The sequence below is a fragment of the Cololabis saira genome, chromosome 22 (genome assembly GCF_033807715.1).
Source record: "Cololabis saira isolate AMF1-May2022 chromosome 22, fColSai1.1, whole genome shotgun sequence".
NCBI classification, from domain to species: Eukaryota; Metazoa; Chordata; class Actinopteri; order Beloniformes; family Belonidae; genus Cololabis; species Cololabis saira.
The window spans coordinates 7,860,934-7,877,722 of NC_084608.1; the positions used below are offsets into that span (position 1 = coordinate 7,860,934).

At 42.1% G+C, this 16,789-nt stretch overlaps 1 protein-coding gene across 1 annotated transcript in view; it reads right to left on the reverse strand.

The window, feature by feature from the left end:
- LOC133423716 (partitioning defective 3 homolog) overlaps positions 1-11,529 on the reverse strand; it is a 394,242-nt gene extending 382,713 nt beyond the window's left edge. Inside the window, exon 1 of the mRNA XM_061714033.1 lies at positions 11,341-11,529. Coding sequence (XP_061570017.1) covers positions 11,341-11,460 — 120 coding nt within the window. The 5' untranslated portion in view covers positions 11,461-11,529. The remainder of the gene's footprint in view (positions 1-11,340) is intronic.
- Between the last annotated feature and the right edge of the window lie 5,260 nt (positions 11,530-16,789).

Genomic DNA, 16,789 nt, shown 5'->3' on the forward strand with positions numbered 1-16,789 from the left:
CAAGACATGATTATAGAGACATGATTAGAGGAACTGAGGAAGGTAAACAAGAGAGAGAAACCTCTCTTGATCCTTTCTTTATATAAATAACTAACACACAGCCAGACATCACCAGTTATATGGCAGACTTGGAAAACTAAAAGGAAATAAAAATGAAGTGCAGCCAAAGTCAGCGCTGACGTACATGCGATGCATGTGACAAGTTCTAGTAGCCACTGCAAATAAAGAGACAGTTACTTAAAATCCCACTGCAATAAAGGCAGAGGTGACATTGATTTATGTAATTATTAAGGTATTAACGTCTTTTTATAAAACAAAAACACAAACTAATGCATTACTAAATATATTAGTTATAACTTGTTCTTTTTGCAATATAAAATGCAAACATCAGCTGTTAGAAACTTCAAATGTACTTTAAGCTTTTCGACTCGGGAGAGACGTTGGAAAATTTTAAATACTCTTTCAGCCACAAAGCAGTTAAGGTGTCCCGTCTGCAGCCCGTCTGCAGCCCGTCTGCAGCCCGTCTGCAGCCCGTCTGCAGCCCGTCTGCAGCCCGTCTGCAGCCGTCTGCAGCCCTGTAGGGTTTTCCTCACAGAAAACACCTGAACCTTTTAAAAAAAACGCATCTTTTTCTATTATTTTGACAAACATTTAGCACTTGTCCTTCACTAGCCGAGGGCACTGAGACTTAAGAACACCATAAACAAAACAAGGGATCACGCCCAGAACAGCCTGGCATGGCCTGCGTGTCGAAACACCACAAACTACATAGTTGGCCTTTGCTGCAACTTGCTCACAAATGAGTACAGCTTAAGGCGGGAATTTCCATCTCACAGAGACATCAGAGACAACAAGAAACTCACACAAAACAAGATGTGAGCTGATCACATTCACTACAAATATATATGTATATTCTTTCTCATTTGTTTTAACTCCAATGATGTCATTTTATAGAGATATAAAAAAAATTGTGCACTGTTCTTAACAACATAGCTGTTAGTGGAAAAAAACCATTGACTTCCTTGAATCTGTGGTCAGCTTGAGCTCTTATTCCATCAGTCAAACCAGAAGACTGCAAACGTTTTCTCTGTCCGCCTGAATGAGATTATTACTCCCACTAGCAAGCTACGTTCACATGTTCTCACATATTCACTATTTTTTTTGCTGTTCCTTCCAGCTCATGAATCTGCAGAGCTGTCTGGGCTGCACCCCGACCAGAAAAAGAAAAGGCTGCATAGCTCTCTGACCGGATCCTGCAAGAGAAATCTCCACAGAGCCAAAATTAGGAGCGACTCCCGACTGAAACGTGGGGCTCCGATGGAAAAGTAATGTCTGCGAGAATTTTAAAAGCGAAGAAATGGAAGCTCCGTGTTAAGACGTGCAGAGTATAAACAGTGGGCACTATAAAAACAACCTTTAAAAAAAATGCACCGGGGGAGGTTGAAAGCGATTTTCCATCTCAGCAACATTAGCAAGCATAATATAGTCCTTTATGCCCAAAATACGCTTAATTCAACATCTTGTCATCTATTTTTACTTTTTTGAGAAAGCCGCATATTTATTATGCAGTCCATCTGCAACAGCAACATCAGCTGAACAAAGTGTTAATCTTCTCTTTCATGTTGCATAACCTCAGAACCAGATTAGAGCGAAGGAGACGCTGTTTTGACAGTTCAGGTACTTTTTTTTTTCTTTCCTTTTGCTTTCTGGCAACACGTGTCAAGTTTCCTGAACTTGTCTGGCAGAAAAATATGTATCTTTCCAAATCCAGCAGAAAAAAGAAAAAAACTAAGGAAGTAAATTTAACATAAACTATTATAACGAAGAGGTATATTTCAGATAATGGCTTCAGCATTTGGTGTAACAAAAAAACCTGTTTTACTGTTTCTCAGCTGGCTGCAATGAAGCCCCTTCTTCTGACTCATAGATACTGCATTTTTTGTGCATTGGAATCACAGCAAAACATTTTAATAGTAAGCTTTCGTGCAGCAAGGCCATCACTTTCTGTCCACTTCACTGTGATGACACACGGTTGTGTGTCAGGTGGGTAAGGATGTCAGGGCGAGGGTGTGCAGAGATGGAAGGAAAAACAAATGGAAAGCAAACAATAACTGAAGAGACTTTTAAAGTGCAGTTATAGTATCTAAAATAATAGACCAGAGAGTTGCATTTAAACCATGCTGTATTGACTCTGATTTGATTGAAGTGTACGGGACTGAAAAGCAGCTTGGTTGCATGTTAAACAATCATTAGTGCATATTTCCAGCTGTATGACTAGATATTATCATGAGGATATTTTCAACCTTGATGCAGCTCCAGCGACTATTTTAGTCGTGAGGATAAAAGCCTTGTAGTGGTGCTGGGTCTTCCACGGCAGTCTCTCTTCCCTTGCTGTCTTGTAATTTCACTGTGGTAACCCGAGCACCGCCGTGAACGATAGTCCCTGCCTAACTTCCACATTTTTCTCTCGCTGAGTGAATCCCGTTCTGCTGCCAAATACTCTTCCCACAAAGAAGAAGATTTAAAGTAACACCCTGTTGTTTCTCCTTGGAGCGAGCGTCTGAAAAACGGTGGAGGCAGAAAAATGTGGTAAATAAATGTGGCAGTGAAGAAAATAAACTGTTGGCTTTATTGTTAACGTGCAGGACAGGAATACCTTCTGTCTCTCCTTTTAGTGCCGGATCAATGTTGGCCCTGATTGGTGATGAGCATGAGCAACCAGCGCTCGACTGGTACAGGCTCGGACTAGTTGCTACCAAAATATCAAACAAGCTCAGAAAAATAGAGCCGCCATCTTTATTAATGTAAACTTTTCAAACACCCACACATACGACATGAGTCCGTCATCTCATACGCTGACTAGGCTGAGGTCACTAGTGTGCCGTGACGTAAAACATAAATATTGTGGGCAACAGTTTGTAGTAAGAGTAAAGAAAGTAATATTGTGATTTCTATTGTAAAGAACCACTTTAAGAACCATTAAAAGTTGTTTTATAATACTGGGCCTTTACTGTTATTAACTATTCCAAAATCTATAAATGTTTGCCCAAATCCCCTGAATCATTAATTTGGTGTTTTTTTTCACACATTAAGTTCAAATTTAAAAGAAACCCCACATCAGTTGATAGAAGTGAATTGATGAGGTTTATGAAGAACTGGAGCTGTACGCTTCTAATCAATCAATTTCATTCTCAATGCCAGCAAGTGCTGAAAACACACGTAGCAAAGTGTAAAATAAACCGTAACACTGTTATTTTATATGTCAGGCATTAAAAGGTTAGGAAAACAGAAACTTTACGACACTTTGGACACTGTTGCAACTACCGCTGTGGTCTGCCGTTAATAAAACTGAGGGCAGAATCTTAACTTTAATCTGAAGTTCCTGACAAGCAGTAAAGTCTAGAGATGAACCGAGTCATGTAAACCATCTGAGATTAGAAAACAAAAGAGCTGGTAACCAGAGATCAAGTTTAATATTGAAATCTGATGAGAAACCACATATCTGACATGCCTTTTAATTTACGGGGTGCTTCTTTTTAAATATCTAAGTGATGTGACATCTAAAGGAATTCATCTTATTCAGGTTAATCTGGAAAAAAAAACAGCAGTGACAATGAAGGTCCCCTCGGGATCTACGGTACATAACTGGAAAACTGGTCCCTGGGCCTCTTGGCGTGGCCATGGCATACTCAGACTCTGCAGAAACCACTGTGGCATGCTGCCTTGCTGTGTTCAGTAGTCAGAGCCAGAACTCCAAGCTTTGTCTACTTTTAACTACGGCATCAGTCGTCTCAGCAAGCCTTCCATACATGCCAGACTGTCTTTGAGCAGGTGTGTGTACACCTGTGACAGATGATCCTGGGTGGGGAGGCCCCCGCAGCCATCAGTGTGACCCAGAGCAGAGGCTCTGTTTGAATTAGATAAGGATCCCAGAGCGTGATGTCACCGCCTCTGATGCCATTCACACGTGCAGGGAAGCCTCTGCACTGCCGGATGTTGTCTTAAACTCTGCCATTTTTGACCCAGATTCCAAGCTGAATAATTTGCACAAAAGTCTAAAACACCTTTTGTAATAGGTGCAACTTTTTCTGTTACTGTCTGGATGCAGGATGCAGAGTAAAGGACTTCACTTAAAGCAACAGCAATGAGGTCAAAGTGCACACTTACAGATCACTGAATTAGACCAGGTGGACACAGTTTTGCAACTTTTTTTTTACACACCCATAACCAGCCTTCACAGTTCCACTACATTACATTGATTTATCAGACTTTCATACCTGTCAAAGTTTGGATTTAAAAATAAGGGACATTTTCCGCCACCCGCTGTCCCACCAGCCCAACCGAGGTTCAGTATCCCTTACATTTTACAAGATTTACAAGAAATCTAAAATAACTACCTGTCAAACATTTACAAACTACAATTATGTGCTCAGAATGTGATAGTTCTACCTTTGTTGACACTGAAATGCTGTTGACATTCCTATGTTTGTAACTCCTATAATAGAGCCTAAATGAAAACACAAAAGGGAATTAAAGCACATGTATTTATTTTAAATATTTTCAGTTTATATATACATAGATTGTCTTCAAGTTTACATTTTATTTTTACAGGTTTGTTTTTTTTTAATTATTATATTATAAACTGGGAAATTTAGGGGAAAATACTAACACAGGAGGACGGCGGGAAAGACGGGTAAAATACATTATTTTCCCGGCCAAAACCGGAGACGAGGGGTATGGATGTTTGTGCATGGTCTACGGCCTTACCTAGTGATACCTACTCTTGCAAACTGCATCACTATCTGCAGTCTCTAACTTCTTAAATGTGTCCTTTATGAGCTTAATGAGTTGTTGCCAAGTTAACTGAAAGGAAACGTTGCCAAGCTTGGCAGGATTAGTAGTACTGCCATTTCTACACTTAAGCTCCGTTTTTGACTGCGTATAAGCTGGTTGTTACCAGCCTCCGAGTAAAACCCCAGGCTTTCCTCCCTTTATGCTCTTTTCCCAACTCTGTCATTACTTTTTGCAGCATTTTCTGAAATATCACCTGCACTGAGCTCCAAATTCATGTTAATTTAAAATGAAATAGAAAGTAAAAAGATCCAAGGCCTATAGATCTCAGATCTAAGAAGATGAGAGCACTGCAGACATCATCTCCTTCTAGGTGCTTGAGCAGCCTCCACAATGAGCTCAAGAGGTGGTGCAGACTGAAGAAACGAGCCAGGGGAGAATTAGCATTTACTAAAGAGAATAGATGGTTATTATGTCTTCACTTCTCTTTGTCTTCCTCTGCTTTGTCCCTTTAGAAATGAAGCCCTGCAGCCTGGCTATGGTTGAGCTACAGACCAACTCATCCTCTGTTACCATCAATCACACTCCACGCCACGGTCTTACTTGGCCGTCTCCATTCAGCCCGTGCAGCGCGATGACTCCCACCCTCCCCTGTCCCCCAGCTAACTGCAGTTATCCTCCATGAAACTATTCACGTACCGCGGCTCGACTCAGCTCGAGTGCAGTGAGATAATAAGCACTGACAACCCTTTCTAAGGCACTTCCAACACTAATTGCTAGCTGTTTCTGCACAGCTGCACAAGCAGAGGCTCATGTTTGATCCTTACCTGAGCATATGAGGATTAAAAAACTAATGTGTGCTTTCCCCTGACGATGCCAGAACGATCAGGTGGCGTAGGGAGAAGTGTGTTTGGTAGCAAACTGAACTATCTACAAGACTAAACAGAACATAAAGCAAAGGATCCTGAAATCATTACCTCTGTTTGACAGAGCTGGGCTATAAATTAGTTACAATCATGAGATATAAATGCCAGAGGGGAGAGTTGGGTTGTTTAAAGTGCTCAGAACTTTAGAAGGCTATTTCACATTACTTTACGCTTGAATGATGTAAGATATACAAGAATAAACGATAGAGACGGCTCCCTTGCTACTCACACTAGCAAAGACGCTGCCCATTTTGCACCCTCTTTCGTGCGACAGCAACCCACTCTCCAGATGTAGGAAACACTGCTCGTGTCGTAATAAAGTGCATCCTGGCATTCACAGAAATGTTATTTTGGAACTTGTAGTTAATCTAAAACCTTTTGCTGACCAAACCTACTCCCAACATAGTTCCCGACAGCCACCTACGTCAGCTGAAACGTTTAAAGAGGGCTCAGAGAGCACAACTCATGGCGCTTTTCCACTAGAACCTCAGCCCAACTCGACTCCCCTCGGTTTTGCGCTTTTCCACTAGGGGTCCACAGGCCAAGTAGATACTTTTCTGTAACTATTCTTCTGAGGTTCTAATTGGCTGAGTCGGCTGTATCTGACATCATCACACTACAGGCCACCGATTGGTCGGGGGGTTGGAGTCAGACGTCTGAGTCAGGAGGAGGAAATCAGAGAAAGAGCGAGTCAATGATTCTTGTTCATTTTATTCGACAGGCAATGTCAGCGCAAAAGTCTGTTTGGTGATCCAACTCTGAGGTGCAGATGTTCATAAACCTGGTGCTGAGGAGAGAATTAAAAATGGATCTAGACGGGCAATAAGGAACGACCAGATCTACCAGGAGCTCTGTCTCTTCATAGCTGCTCACGGCTCCAGCTGACTTTTCAGCAGCGCAGAAACAAACTAAAAACAATTAAAAAGTGTCACCGCTTGAAGCTTCTCTCTCTCTCATTTTTTAACTTGATATTGAACACAAACCACAGACCCAGCAGCACATCTATCATCTCCTGCAGGTTCTACATCTTTAGTGTTGTCTTCTTGGTTTAGATCACACAATCAAATACATCACAGCAGCTTCACTCCAACCTCCTACTTCTGCTCCAGGTGCTGGATTGTAGTGGAAAAGAAACCAGGCCTAGTTGAGTCGAGCCGAGTAGGTGCTAGTGGAAAAGCGCCATAAGAGTCTTGGGTGTTCATTATGTCTCCAAACTCTGCAGGTATGTGATGGGACCCGACGGCATCTGAAGCAATCCTTCAAACCCTGAGCAGCAGAGCCATCGTCCCAGGGCTTGACCACTCAGGAGAAACTCAGGCATCCTTACCCTGACTTCTCAGAAGTATCTTTTTCAAGTACAAGGAGAACCTGATCAATATTAAGCAGCATAATATAATAACGGATCAATGTATATCGCTTACCAGAGGAGCAAATACTGGATAGGATGCTAAGAAAAGATTGTCATTTTGTGAAAACAGGAGACCAGATTTAATTCCAACGCTAAGCAAGTCCTTGCTCACTATAACCTCAGACTTTTCCATGGCAGAGCAAAGCGTAGGGCTCAGAAATGGCAAATTAATGCAACGAATTAGCCCAGATTTCTGGAGAGGGACCTGGTGTCAGACTCTGTAGAGTGGAGCTCCACTCTGGACCGGATCCATGTGGCTTCCAGCACATGGAGCAGCTTTCCCTGATGCATTCCCCCAACCCTTAGCCCTCGGGGGGCAACGTGGTCCCGCAGGTCAGTGGAGCTCATACTCCATACTCCACGCTCTTGGATTTCTGACAAACTCCCAAGCTATAACATGTAGACCAGAGTTTGCAAACTTCAACTCAGAGCAGTTTCAACACAGTTTTCACCACGTTCTTGAAGAAGGAGCCAAGTCTTCGCCGATGCACACGCTCCATCATGCACTCAAAGAAACTACAATATGCAAAGTAATCGGTCTGAAAATGAAAAAAGGAATATCTTATGCACAGTGAGGAAACACAAAAGCACTTTTCCTGCTGAGTCAAAGAATTCCCTGTGACTGGTTTCTTGTTCTGACGAAGTTCTTAAATTAAATATTTGGTCTGCTTTTAAAACAGAGACGATTTGGATGGAGTCACTTGCAACTGCCTGTAGGATGGAAAAGTCTAATGAGCTGGCATGAGGAGCGTAACACAAGTATTCCCCATCCTGGCGTGTTCTGATTGAGTCAGCCTTCGCTCAACATCGCTGCACCAAGAACTATCATCAATTTCCACATACAAACAAGCTCTCAGAGCAGACAGTCACAGTAATCTATGAGCTTTTCATTTTATGATGACTGATTTGATTTGGGTCTTTATGGATTACGATAGATAAATCACTGGCTCAAAGCATCGACCTTGCCCCCGGGCATCCAGGGGCCAGAGGGCACGTGCTCTTAATAAGCTGCGGATATAATGAATGACAAATTAGAGGCGGAAATGGAAAATAAATACACAAATTAGTTTTGCCTGACTGTATTTTCCTGTAAGGAAATTCTCTATTTGTGTATTTCGGCTGCTTGGATTTGTTGGGACCTGTCACCAGGTCTGTATTTGGCCGAATTTGAGAAGGAAAAAGTGTGATTATATGCTTCCAGGCTGTAGCTAATGTTCAGGGTGAGAAACCATGAGAAAGGAGAGGAGAAACAAGATCCTGAAATACAGCTCTTCAAAGAATTAGATCTGCGGATCTGGTGAATGTTCGAGTGTTCCATTGTTATTTGTGATTAATAGTAATACAAGCGCAGTCATATCTGAACCGTCCATAGTCTTCCAAAGCCAACAGAATATCCTCTTCTTTTGCTCCCGTTCAGATGATTTACAAATGAGATAAGCAAACGGGCATTATTTCACTGTCTGAGCGATAAAAGCAACAGCTTTGACAACAAAAGGGCAGGATGAGAGGCAGTTTAGTGTTAATCCTTCATGGAGAGATTGACACAGATGTTAATGGTGCTCGGGAGGGAAACTGATGCCTGCTTTCTGTTTCCACTGATTTTGTGACAAACCCATCGAGGGCCCCCCAGGGAGGATCTGGTACGACGGTGCAGCATGTGTCATTGTTCAAATATCCCTGTAACATCCAGACGACCAGGAGAGAGGATAAACTGAACGTGTGGAGACACACTGGATTTTAGCTTTGATTAAAAACTAATTCAAACTTCACTTTACTTCACTTCCCTTTATTAATTTTTCCCTTGATAGGCGATGAGGTTTGCAGCAGATATAAACATTCAGCACACATTCATCATACAGCTACGTTCAGACAGAAAAACATACATGATGCGCAGAGGTGTCAAAAGTGTTCACATTCATTACTCAGGTAGAAGTATAGATACTAGAGTTTAAAAATACTCCTGTAGAAGTTGAAGTATCAACTCAAGTTTTTTACTCAAATAAAAGTATAAAAGTACTGGTTTCAAAACTACTTAAAGTATAAAAGTAAAAGTAATGTAAGGGGGAAAAAAGCCATTAAGGACAAAAGCCATTGAAAATGAATGTATCTTAGTATAATGCAAATATATTAAAGAACCATATATGTGTACTATTGAGCATTAACGTGTGTTTCAGAGAGCAGGAGATATGATGACTAGTTGCCTATAAGTATTGTAATGGTGCAAAAAGTCAAACTTCAGAGGCATGTTATCATTTATCCTAACCTTTATTGGAATGTACATCCAAGTTTAGTTGCAGGAATCTGAGGGAACGGATGTAAGAACAAAACTGGACAAGAACATCTGAAACAACCACAACCAAATTCACTCTATCCGGATGGAGCAATTTAACTGGATAGTTTTTTTTAAAGGCCGAAATGAAATAGAGTAACGAGGCTGTTTTTAAAATGTAAGTAGTAAAAAGTACAGATAATTGCATGAAAATGTAAGGAGTAAAAGTAAAAAGTCGTCTGAAAAATAATTACTCCAGTGAAGAATAGATAACCAAAATTTCTACTTAAGTAAGGTAACGAAGTATTTGTACTTTGTTACTTGACACCTCTGATGATGCGAGCAGAGAAAAACTACATCAGATGCATCAAGCTCACAGCCCACAGAACACAAAGGAGGGAGAAACAATAAAAAGGGAGACTACCGATCAGCATAAATAGTTTTAAATAAATTTCAACAACACAGGTTGCAGCATGGACCAGGTTCTAAACCACAGAGCCACAATTACCTCCTCTTCTCTGCAGCGTTCAAAGCCTTAATAGAGAGAGTCACAAACGAACATGTATATCTATTTTTTGCAGCTGGCAGAACAGTTATGTGAAGGCCAGAGTTTTGTAAAACAAATTGTGACCTTGTAAATAGGTCTATCATTTCACAAGCTGACCATCAGGTGATCACACCTCCACAGGTCTGGGCCTGCTCTCGGCCCAGAGGCACGTGCTGACCCGAGGCCAGGCCTCCTCCAGAGGAACAGCACACCTCTACACTTACAGCCCGGCTGCCCGGATCAATGGACCAGTCGCCTCCATTCTGCTGAAGCAGGTCAAACCTCCCAGCTCTGCTAGACAGAGGGATGGATGTGCCTGTGATCACCGGTGTGAATCTGAGGAGGAAATGCTCCTGGTGTTAGTGCTGCTGACACACTTCTCCATGCTCCACTTCTCCAAAACATCAGCTTTAGAGCAGAAAGGTGTCATGAAGTGAAACCTTACTCTTATTTCCTTGTTTAGACCACTCTTGATGCATTTACAGTTTAATTTTGATCCCTTTTAGAGAAATAACTAAAGCCGCAGGGGTAAATGAGGGGGTTCCAACAACCCCCCCGGTGTTGGTGCGTCTTTGGTGGCGCAAACGCTGCCTGGCGGGGGGTGACAGTGTTGTCACCCACCATGGCAACTGTTGCAAACTTACATTCTTTCATTATTCATTTAATGGCCTTTAAAACACAGCCACTAGAAAAATCCTCAAAGGAAAAGCAATTAGTGTCCTCCTTCAGACCTGGCGCGGTCCGACATCCCGCAGATGGAGCATGGGTCCACTTTTCCTTTCCAAGCGCGTAATTGCAAGGACAATGCGTGCATTACTGTACATTCGTGTGAACATGAAGCATGCATCAATCCTGGTCTTAATCCGATTTATTTCAATTTAGATTTAGAGAAGGATGCCTGCTTTTCCGTGTTGACGCGTGTTCCTGATCAACTGGAATTTGATCGACAGGAGCACAAATAGTTACAAAAGCTGAACTAACACAAATTAAATGAACAATCTCATTTCCTGGCTTGGGGACAGCAGTTTTAGTGGGGTTAATAAGTGTAGGAGCAGTTGTCACGGTTATCGCACAGCTTTTACGAGACACACACACGCTCTGCGCGGGTTATTCCCTGCGTGGACGTTTGAATTATGGAGTACTTCCTGATTTCCCTGTGGTTCCCGGTAACTCTGAGTGGTACCGGTTCCCAGAGCAGGAACTGACCTGATACCACCGGTACCAGGGCCGGGGGGGGACCCCCAGGACTCCCCCCGGCCCTGGTGCCGGTGGTACCGGACAGCCTCGCACCCTTCCCCGGCATGAAGCGCCATGTCGACGCTCCTCTGCGAGGTTTTCCCATGCGGGACCTTATAAAACCACTTTTAGGTGTTGAGTTGTGTGTGTTTGGAGGACTTACCTTCGCAATGGCCTTTTTATACCTCATGGCGGCTTGTTCGATGAGGCTCTGGACTGAAATATTCCCGTCCCCGCACGGAACCACGACGCGCGTCCTCCCGAAGCAAACCGTCACCTTCATGTCTCCCCGCTGATCGCTGCGTTAGTCCCGGAGAGGAAAGATCCGAACCATCCCCGAACCCCGAACCCCTCCCCAACATGCACCCACAATCCACAGCCGTGCACGACCCTGGTCTCCCCGCAAATTCACTCACGCAAACTCCCCGCACACGCCGGGAGCGAGAGCGCACCGCTGGACAGCTGACTGACGCTGCGCGCGTCCGCGCCACATGTTGGAGCAGGAACCAAGAATGCTGAAGGCAGACACGGCCCGGGAGGAGCAGGGGGGGGTGGCAGCAGGGCTCTGCAGGGCTCTGGGTGGTGTCAGGGCTCTGGCAGGGCTCTGGCACCTCCCGGGGCTCTGGCTGCTTCCCTACACCCGTCTGCTCCACCTGGAAGGCTTTAGATCACCTGTTGACGCGCGTAACCGCGACGATCAGAGCCGATCTAAGACGCAAAACGACACCCAGAGGACTCTGGGTGTGTGTGAGGACTCTGGGTGTGTGAGGTGTCATGGGTGGGACTGGGAGGACTTTTTTACAGTTAAATTACTCAAACATGCTCCCCAGGCAGGGTCTTTGGGGGCCAGGGGACGCAAATCAGGCCTAGAAACATTACTGTTTACTGAAACTTACTCCTAAATTAAATACTTACCTGCATACTACTGTCCTTACTTTTTAACAACTTGTGCTTTTTATTATTTTACCTCTTTTCTTATCATTTTATTTCATTTTATTTATTATATACTCTTAAATTTAATACATTTTGAAAACCGTGTGAGGTGATGGATAAGCCCTGAATGCAGGCATTGTGACGTAGAATTGTCAAATTGTTTTAATTCACCGCACGAATCGGCTCAGATTACTTTTGTAATACTGTATTTGACCCGGTCTTTGTACGTTTTGACCGTATAGAAACGTAATTCTTGCCATTGTAAGAATGTGACGTGTACCTGCTGTACTCTACTGCCCTTACTTTTTAACAACTTGTGCTTTTTATTATTTTACCTCTTTTCTTATCATTTTATTTCATTCTATTTGTTAATTATGTTTTAATTGTGTTTTGCCGCTTTTAATGTTGATGTAAAGCACTTTGAATTGAATTGTGCTATACAAATAAACTTGCCTTCCCTTGCAAACACCGATCACCTGTCCAGTCACCTGACTTTACAGGCAGCAGGGGTTGTTACGTCACAAGTACTGAGGTCGGTTATAAACATGTAACACAGTTTCAGTTTGAATGAAACAGTTGGCCAAACTTCACTTCTGTCTGAGTGCCGCAGATTGCAGCGCACGCTGTATATTAAAGAGATGAAAACGTGGGGTATGAATTATTGACCCAGAGGAAGGAGGAGGAATCAGCCTAAGGATGGATATTATATGTGACCCAATTCACAGATAAAAGCAACCTTTCTGCTGAGCTTCCCTCGCCCCCTGCAGTTCTTCAGGATCTATTGGCCCAAAGAGTGAACATTAACATGAGTGCTGTTCCCCAACTGTCCCGTCTCCACCCATGCAATGTCCAATATATTTCTTCTTTTTATTCATTAAGGCTTTTTATGCAGGAAACCTCTCTGTTACATTCTCTTTCCTGCAGGGCCAGACCGCTGGGTTCACCTACCAGTAGTTTTTTGTGCACAGTATTTACCCATAAGGCATATAAGTAAATGTAAAAGCTTTGGTTCATGCTGAGGAGCCTAAATGTTTTAGAAAGGATATAAAAAGCTGGACTGAGCTGTTCCGACATGAGCGGGTCAGCGTTGACGGCCAGGCTGCCATTCTTGCATTGCTGCCGCCTCCCAGTGGTGACTTTGCAGACAAAGTTTCAAACAGGAAATCAGAGGGAAGCTTGATGAATGTGGGAAAAACGTCCTTAACTTTTTATTTAGTCATAATTGACAGGTGGAAATGGAAATGACGCATAGAAATAAATGCAGATATGTAAAAGGCGCCACCTTTTCAGCTGAATACTGCGTCTTTGAATAATTGATTGTCATCCTTTTTAGAGAAGCTCATTTACATGCTGAAACTGCAATGTTAATGAGAGAAGATGGGCTGCAGAGGCAAATATAAAACGAGGGGGGACTGTGTTTTATTTAGAGCATGATTAGAAATTAAACGTTACTGAAACTCTGCTCGGTACAAATGAGGGAACGGGAGTTTTTAATTCAAAATGATTGAACCATGTAGTCCAAAACATGTTTATTTGCTCCAAAAAATGACGTGATTTTAATTAAACCTGGAAAAAAAAATTAAGAAAAAAGAAAATTGGGTGAAAATGCAGTGGTGGAGGAAAAACAATAGATTCTCACAAAATGATGGAAGTTCTGAGTGGAAATCTTTGAGGTTTATTATTATTTCTGTACCTCATTTAACATCACTTTTGAAAATATTGAGGTATGAACATTTTAACTTGTTAATACAGGTTTTCCCTATTTTTTTCCTTTGAAAATCCCCAGATTACCTAACTGGTAAGGCCGACACTCTTCATTCATACATTTCCAGACTTGTCTTGAGGAGCTGCGCGACAAAACAGGCACATAAACACAATATGCGTGTCTGTGTGCATGTAACTGACGGAGGTGTTGCTTCCAGGGCAGGCGTGCTCCAACATGACTCCAGGGGGAGGAGGTCATCATGAAACATCCCTCTGTCACAACCTACAGACGTCATCTCCAGAAACCAGACACTCACATGCGCACGCAGCCTTCATGATGGCTCGCTGATACATGTGTAAAGGGAATGCAATACACCCATGATTAAAATATATAAAGCAGCTTGCAATTCCTTGATTTTATGAAGAAGAAAAAAAAACTTCAGTAGCTCAAGAATTCTGCTCTGGGTTTGTTTGCACATTGTATGTTTTATGGTGGACTGTGATTTGTTTGCTTATTTGAAGACCGAGCAAATCAATAGAGTGCAAATAATTGACAGTTGTGTTTGAAATCAGACTATTCAACTGTTAAACCTGCGTCTACAGAGACTGAAATGATCATTGTCATGCCGCTGGATCTGGATCGGGCCAAAGCTCATCCTCATCTGAATTCTGCTTTTATATGACGTCAAATTTTCCAGTTTGATTTCATTTATTGGTTCATTCCAGACATGTCAAAACCATTGTATCACAACGTTAACTCTAGTTTTGAATCTATGTATCCATGTACAAATAGATATACATGCACACACATGCATACACACACATTTTGAACATACAAAATCCCTTGTAAATACATTTATATAAATAAATGAATCTATTTTAACTGAATGTACACACAAAAAATAAATCTATAAAATAAATCAATACCCAATATGCGTCCTTATCTATATATACACACATGCACAGGCATAACAATACACACAACACACAAATCTGTTTAACATGTCTTAAAAGGGGTAAAAGAAGTAAAACTTATTTAATCCTAACCCTTTTCCAGTAGTCCACAATTCCACTTTATCTCCATCCGGTTTTCTGAGTCTTATGTTTTTTATACATTTTTTTTTTAAACCAACAAACATATAAAGTAATGCACAAAGTAATGTAATATTATTTTAATGCTAAATTTTGACATTGTAAATTGACGTTCTGATAGATAGTGCACCCTGAGAGCACCCAGGACCGAGACCTCTCCACCCCACAACGGAAGCACCCCTGGCCTGCGCCCCCTGTGGGGGGGCTGGGGGTGCCCGCCCAACCCGCCCCCAGCCCAGACATACACCGGGCGGGGCAGACATCCCAGCAGCGATGAAGAGCGACGGGAGACTCCAGAGCCAAACCCTGAGCATCGCCCTGGCCCCCACCCCATCACCATGGGGCACCTAATGTGGACCACTGCTGAAAGCCAAACAACCATGGAACCAGACCACAACACACAGGGACCAGGAAAAGCGAAGGAGATCCAACTCCATCCCAATCCAACATGACTTATCCAGAAACACACACACACCCAAACATACAGTATACAGTCATACTCATTGTGTACTATTGTATTTACAGCGTTAGAGACGGCCGTTCACCTTCACCTCAGATCATCTCTGTACTTGTTGAAAATCATCAGTCTGAGTCTTTTCTTTTTTTTGTAATTCAAGTTTTTATTTCTTAGTCTCTGGTGTTTGACAGTACAAAACTTTACATTGTGAGGCATTTCTTATTATATACATTACATGTATTATCAGTATCAGTGTCATAGCAAAACCAAAATAAAATAAAGATACAGTGTGAACGTTACTGTTCGTAAAGAGAGCATGTTGATGGTTACATAGCAGGAGAGCATATCCATACAGTGGATTATAGTACTGGATACAATACAATCGGAGGGAGGTGTTCATACTGTAGGCTTATCAATGTGATGTGAGCCCAGAACAAGTCCCAGACTGGTGCCTTGGTCTTGTTTGTATTGTTCAACCTGTTGAGCATATGAAGCTGTCTTTATCATAATGTTTATCCACTCTTTCAGTTCAGGGGGTTTGGGTGTTTTCCACAGTTCTGAGTCTTTTTTTAAACAAACTCCTGCTTGGACGTTGCTTCAGTTCTTGGCTGACTTTATTCCAGACCTTCACATCTCTGAATGAAGTGCACGTTCTCTTCATGGTTGATCAAACACTCCTGGTTCTGAAGTTCAGGCTTCCCCTGTAATCACAACTCCCCTCTCAGGCAAGAGTTTTTCCATCTGTTATCTGGTAGTTGTTTGTTTCTGGCGTCATACATCAGCTGAGCTGTTTGAAGTTCTACCAGATCTGGGAGTTTTAGTGGGCAGGAGTTTATAAATAACTCATTAGTGTGGTCCTGGAAACCTGCCTCCGTTCTGATGGCTCTTTCCTGGAGCGAGCACAACTGTTGTTCGGGGTGAGGATTTGTAGCTGTTGCCACAAATACCACACAATAATTCAAAGTTTACTGCAAGACATTCTGGGATGTCTGACCCCAGGTCCAAAAGATGCATAATCATATCATGTTGAAGGTATAATTAGATATATTTTTAATTTATTAATGCAAGTTTAACTGACTCATTTTATTTACCTGCCTTTTATTGCACAGAAAACATGTACTAAACAGTTCAGCACTTAATTAACAATGTATTTGCAAATACTCATATTCTTAGTGTATTTCATTCATATTCTTGTTTTTTATATATTGTTATATGATATATCTATCTTGCATATTTTTTGTACTTTACAACTTTTCATAGTTGACATATAGGTCCACATGTTGCAGGAGCTTATGCTACAATGAATGAGCACATTTCACAGTATTAAGCTGTAATTCTTTGTGATATGTATGTACAGTATTTCATGTCGCACCGTATATACGGTGTAGCTCTACCGTGACAGCTAAAATAAAAACCGAAAAACATT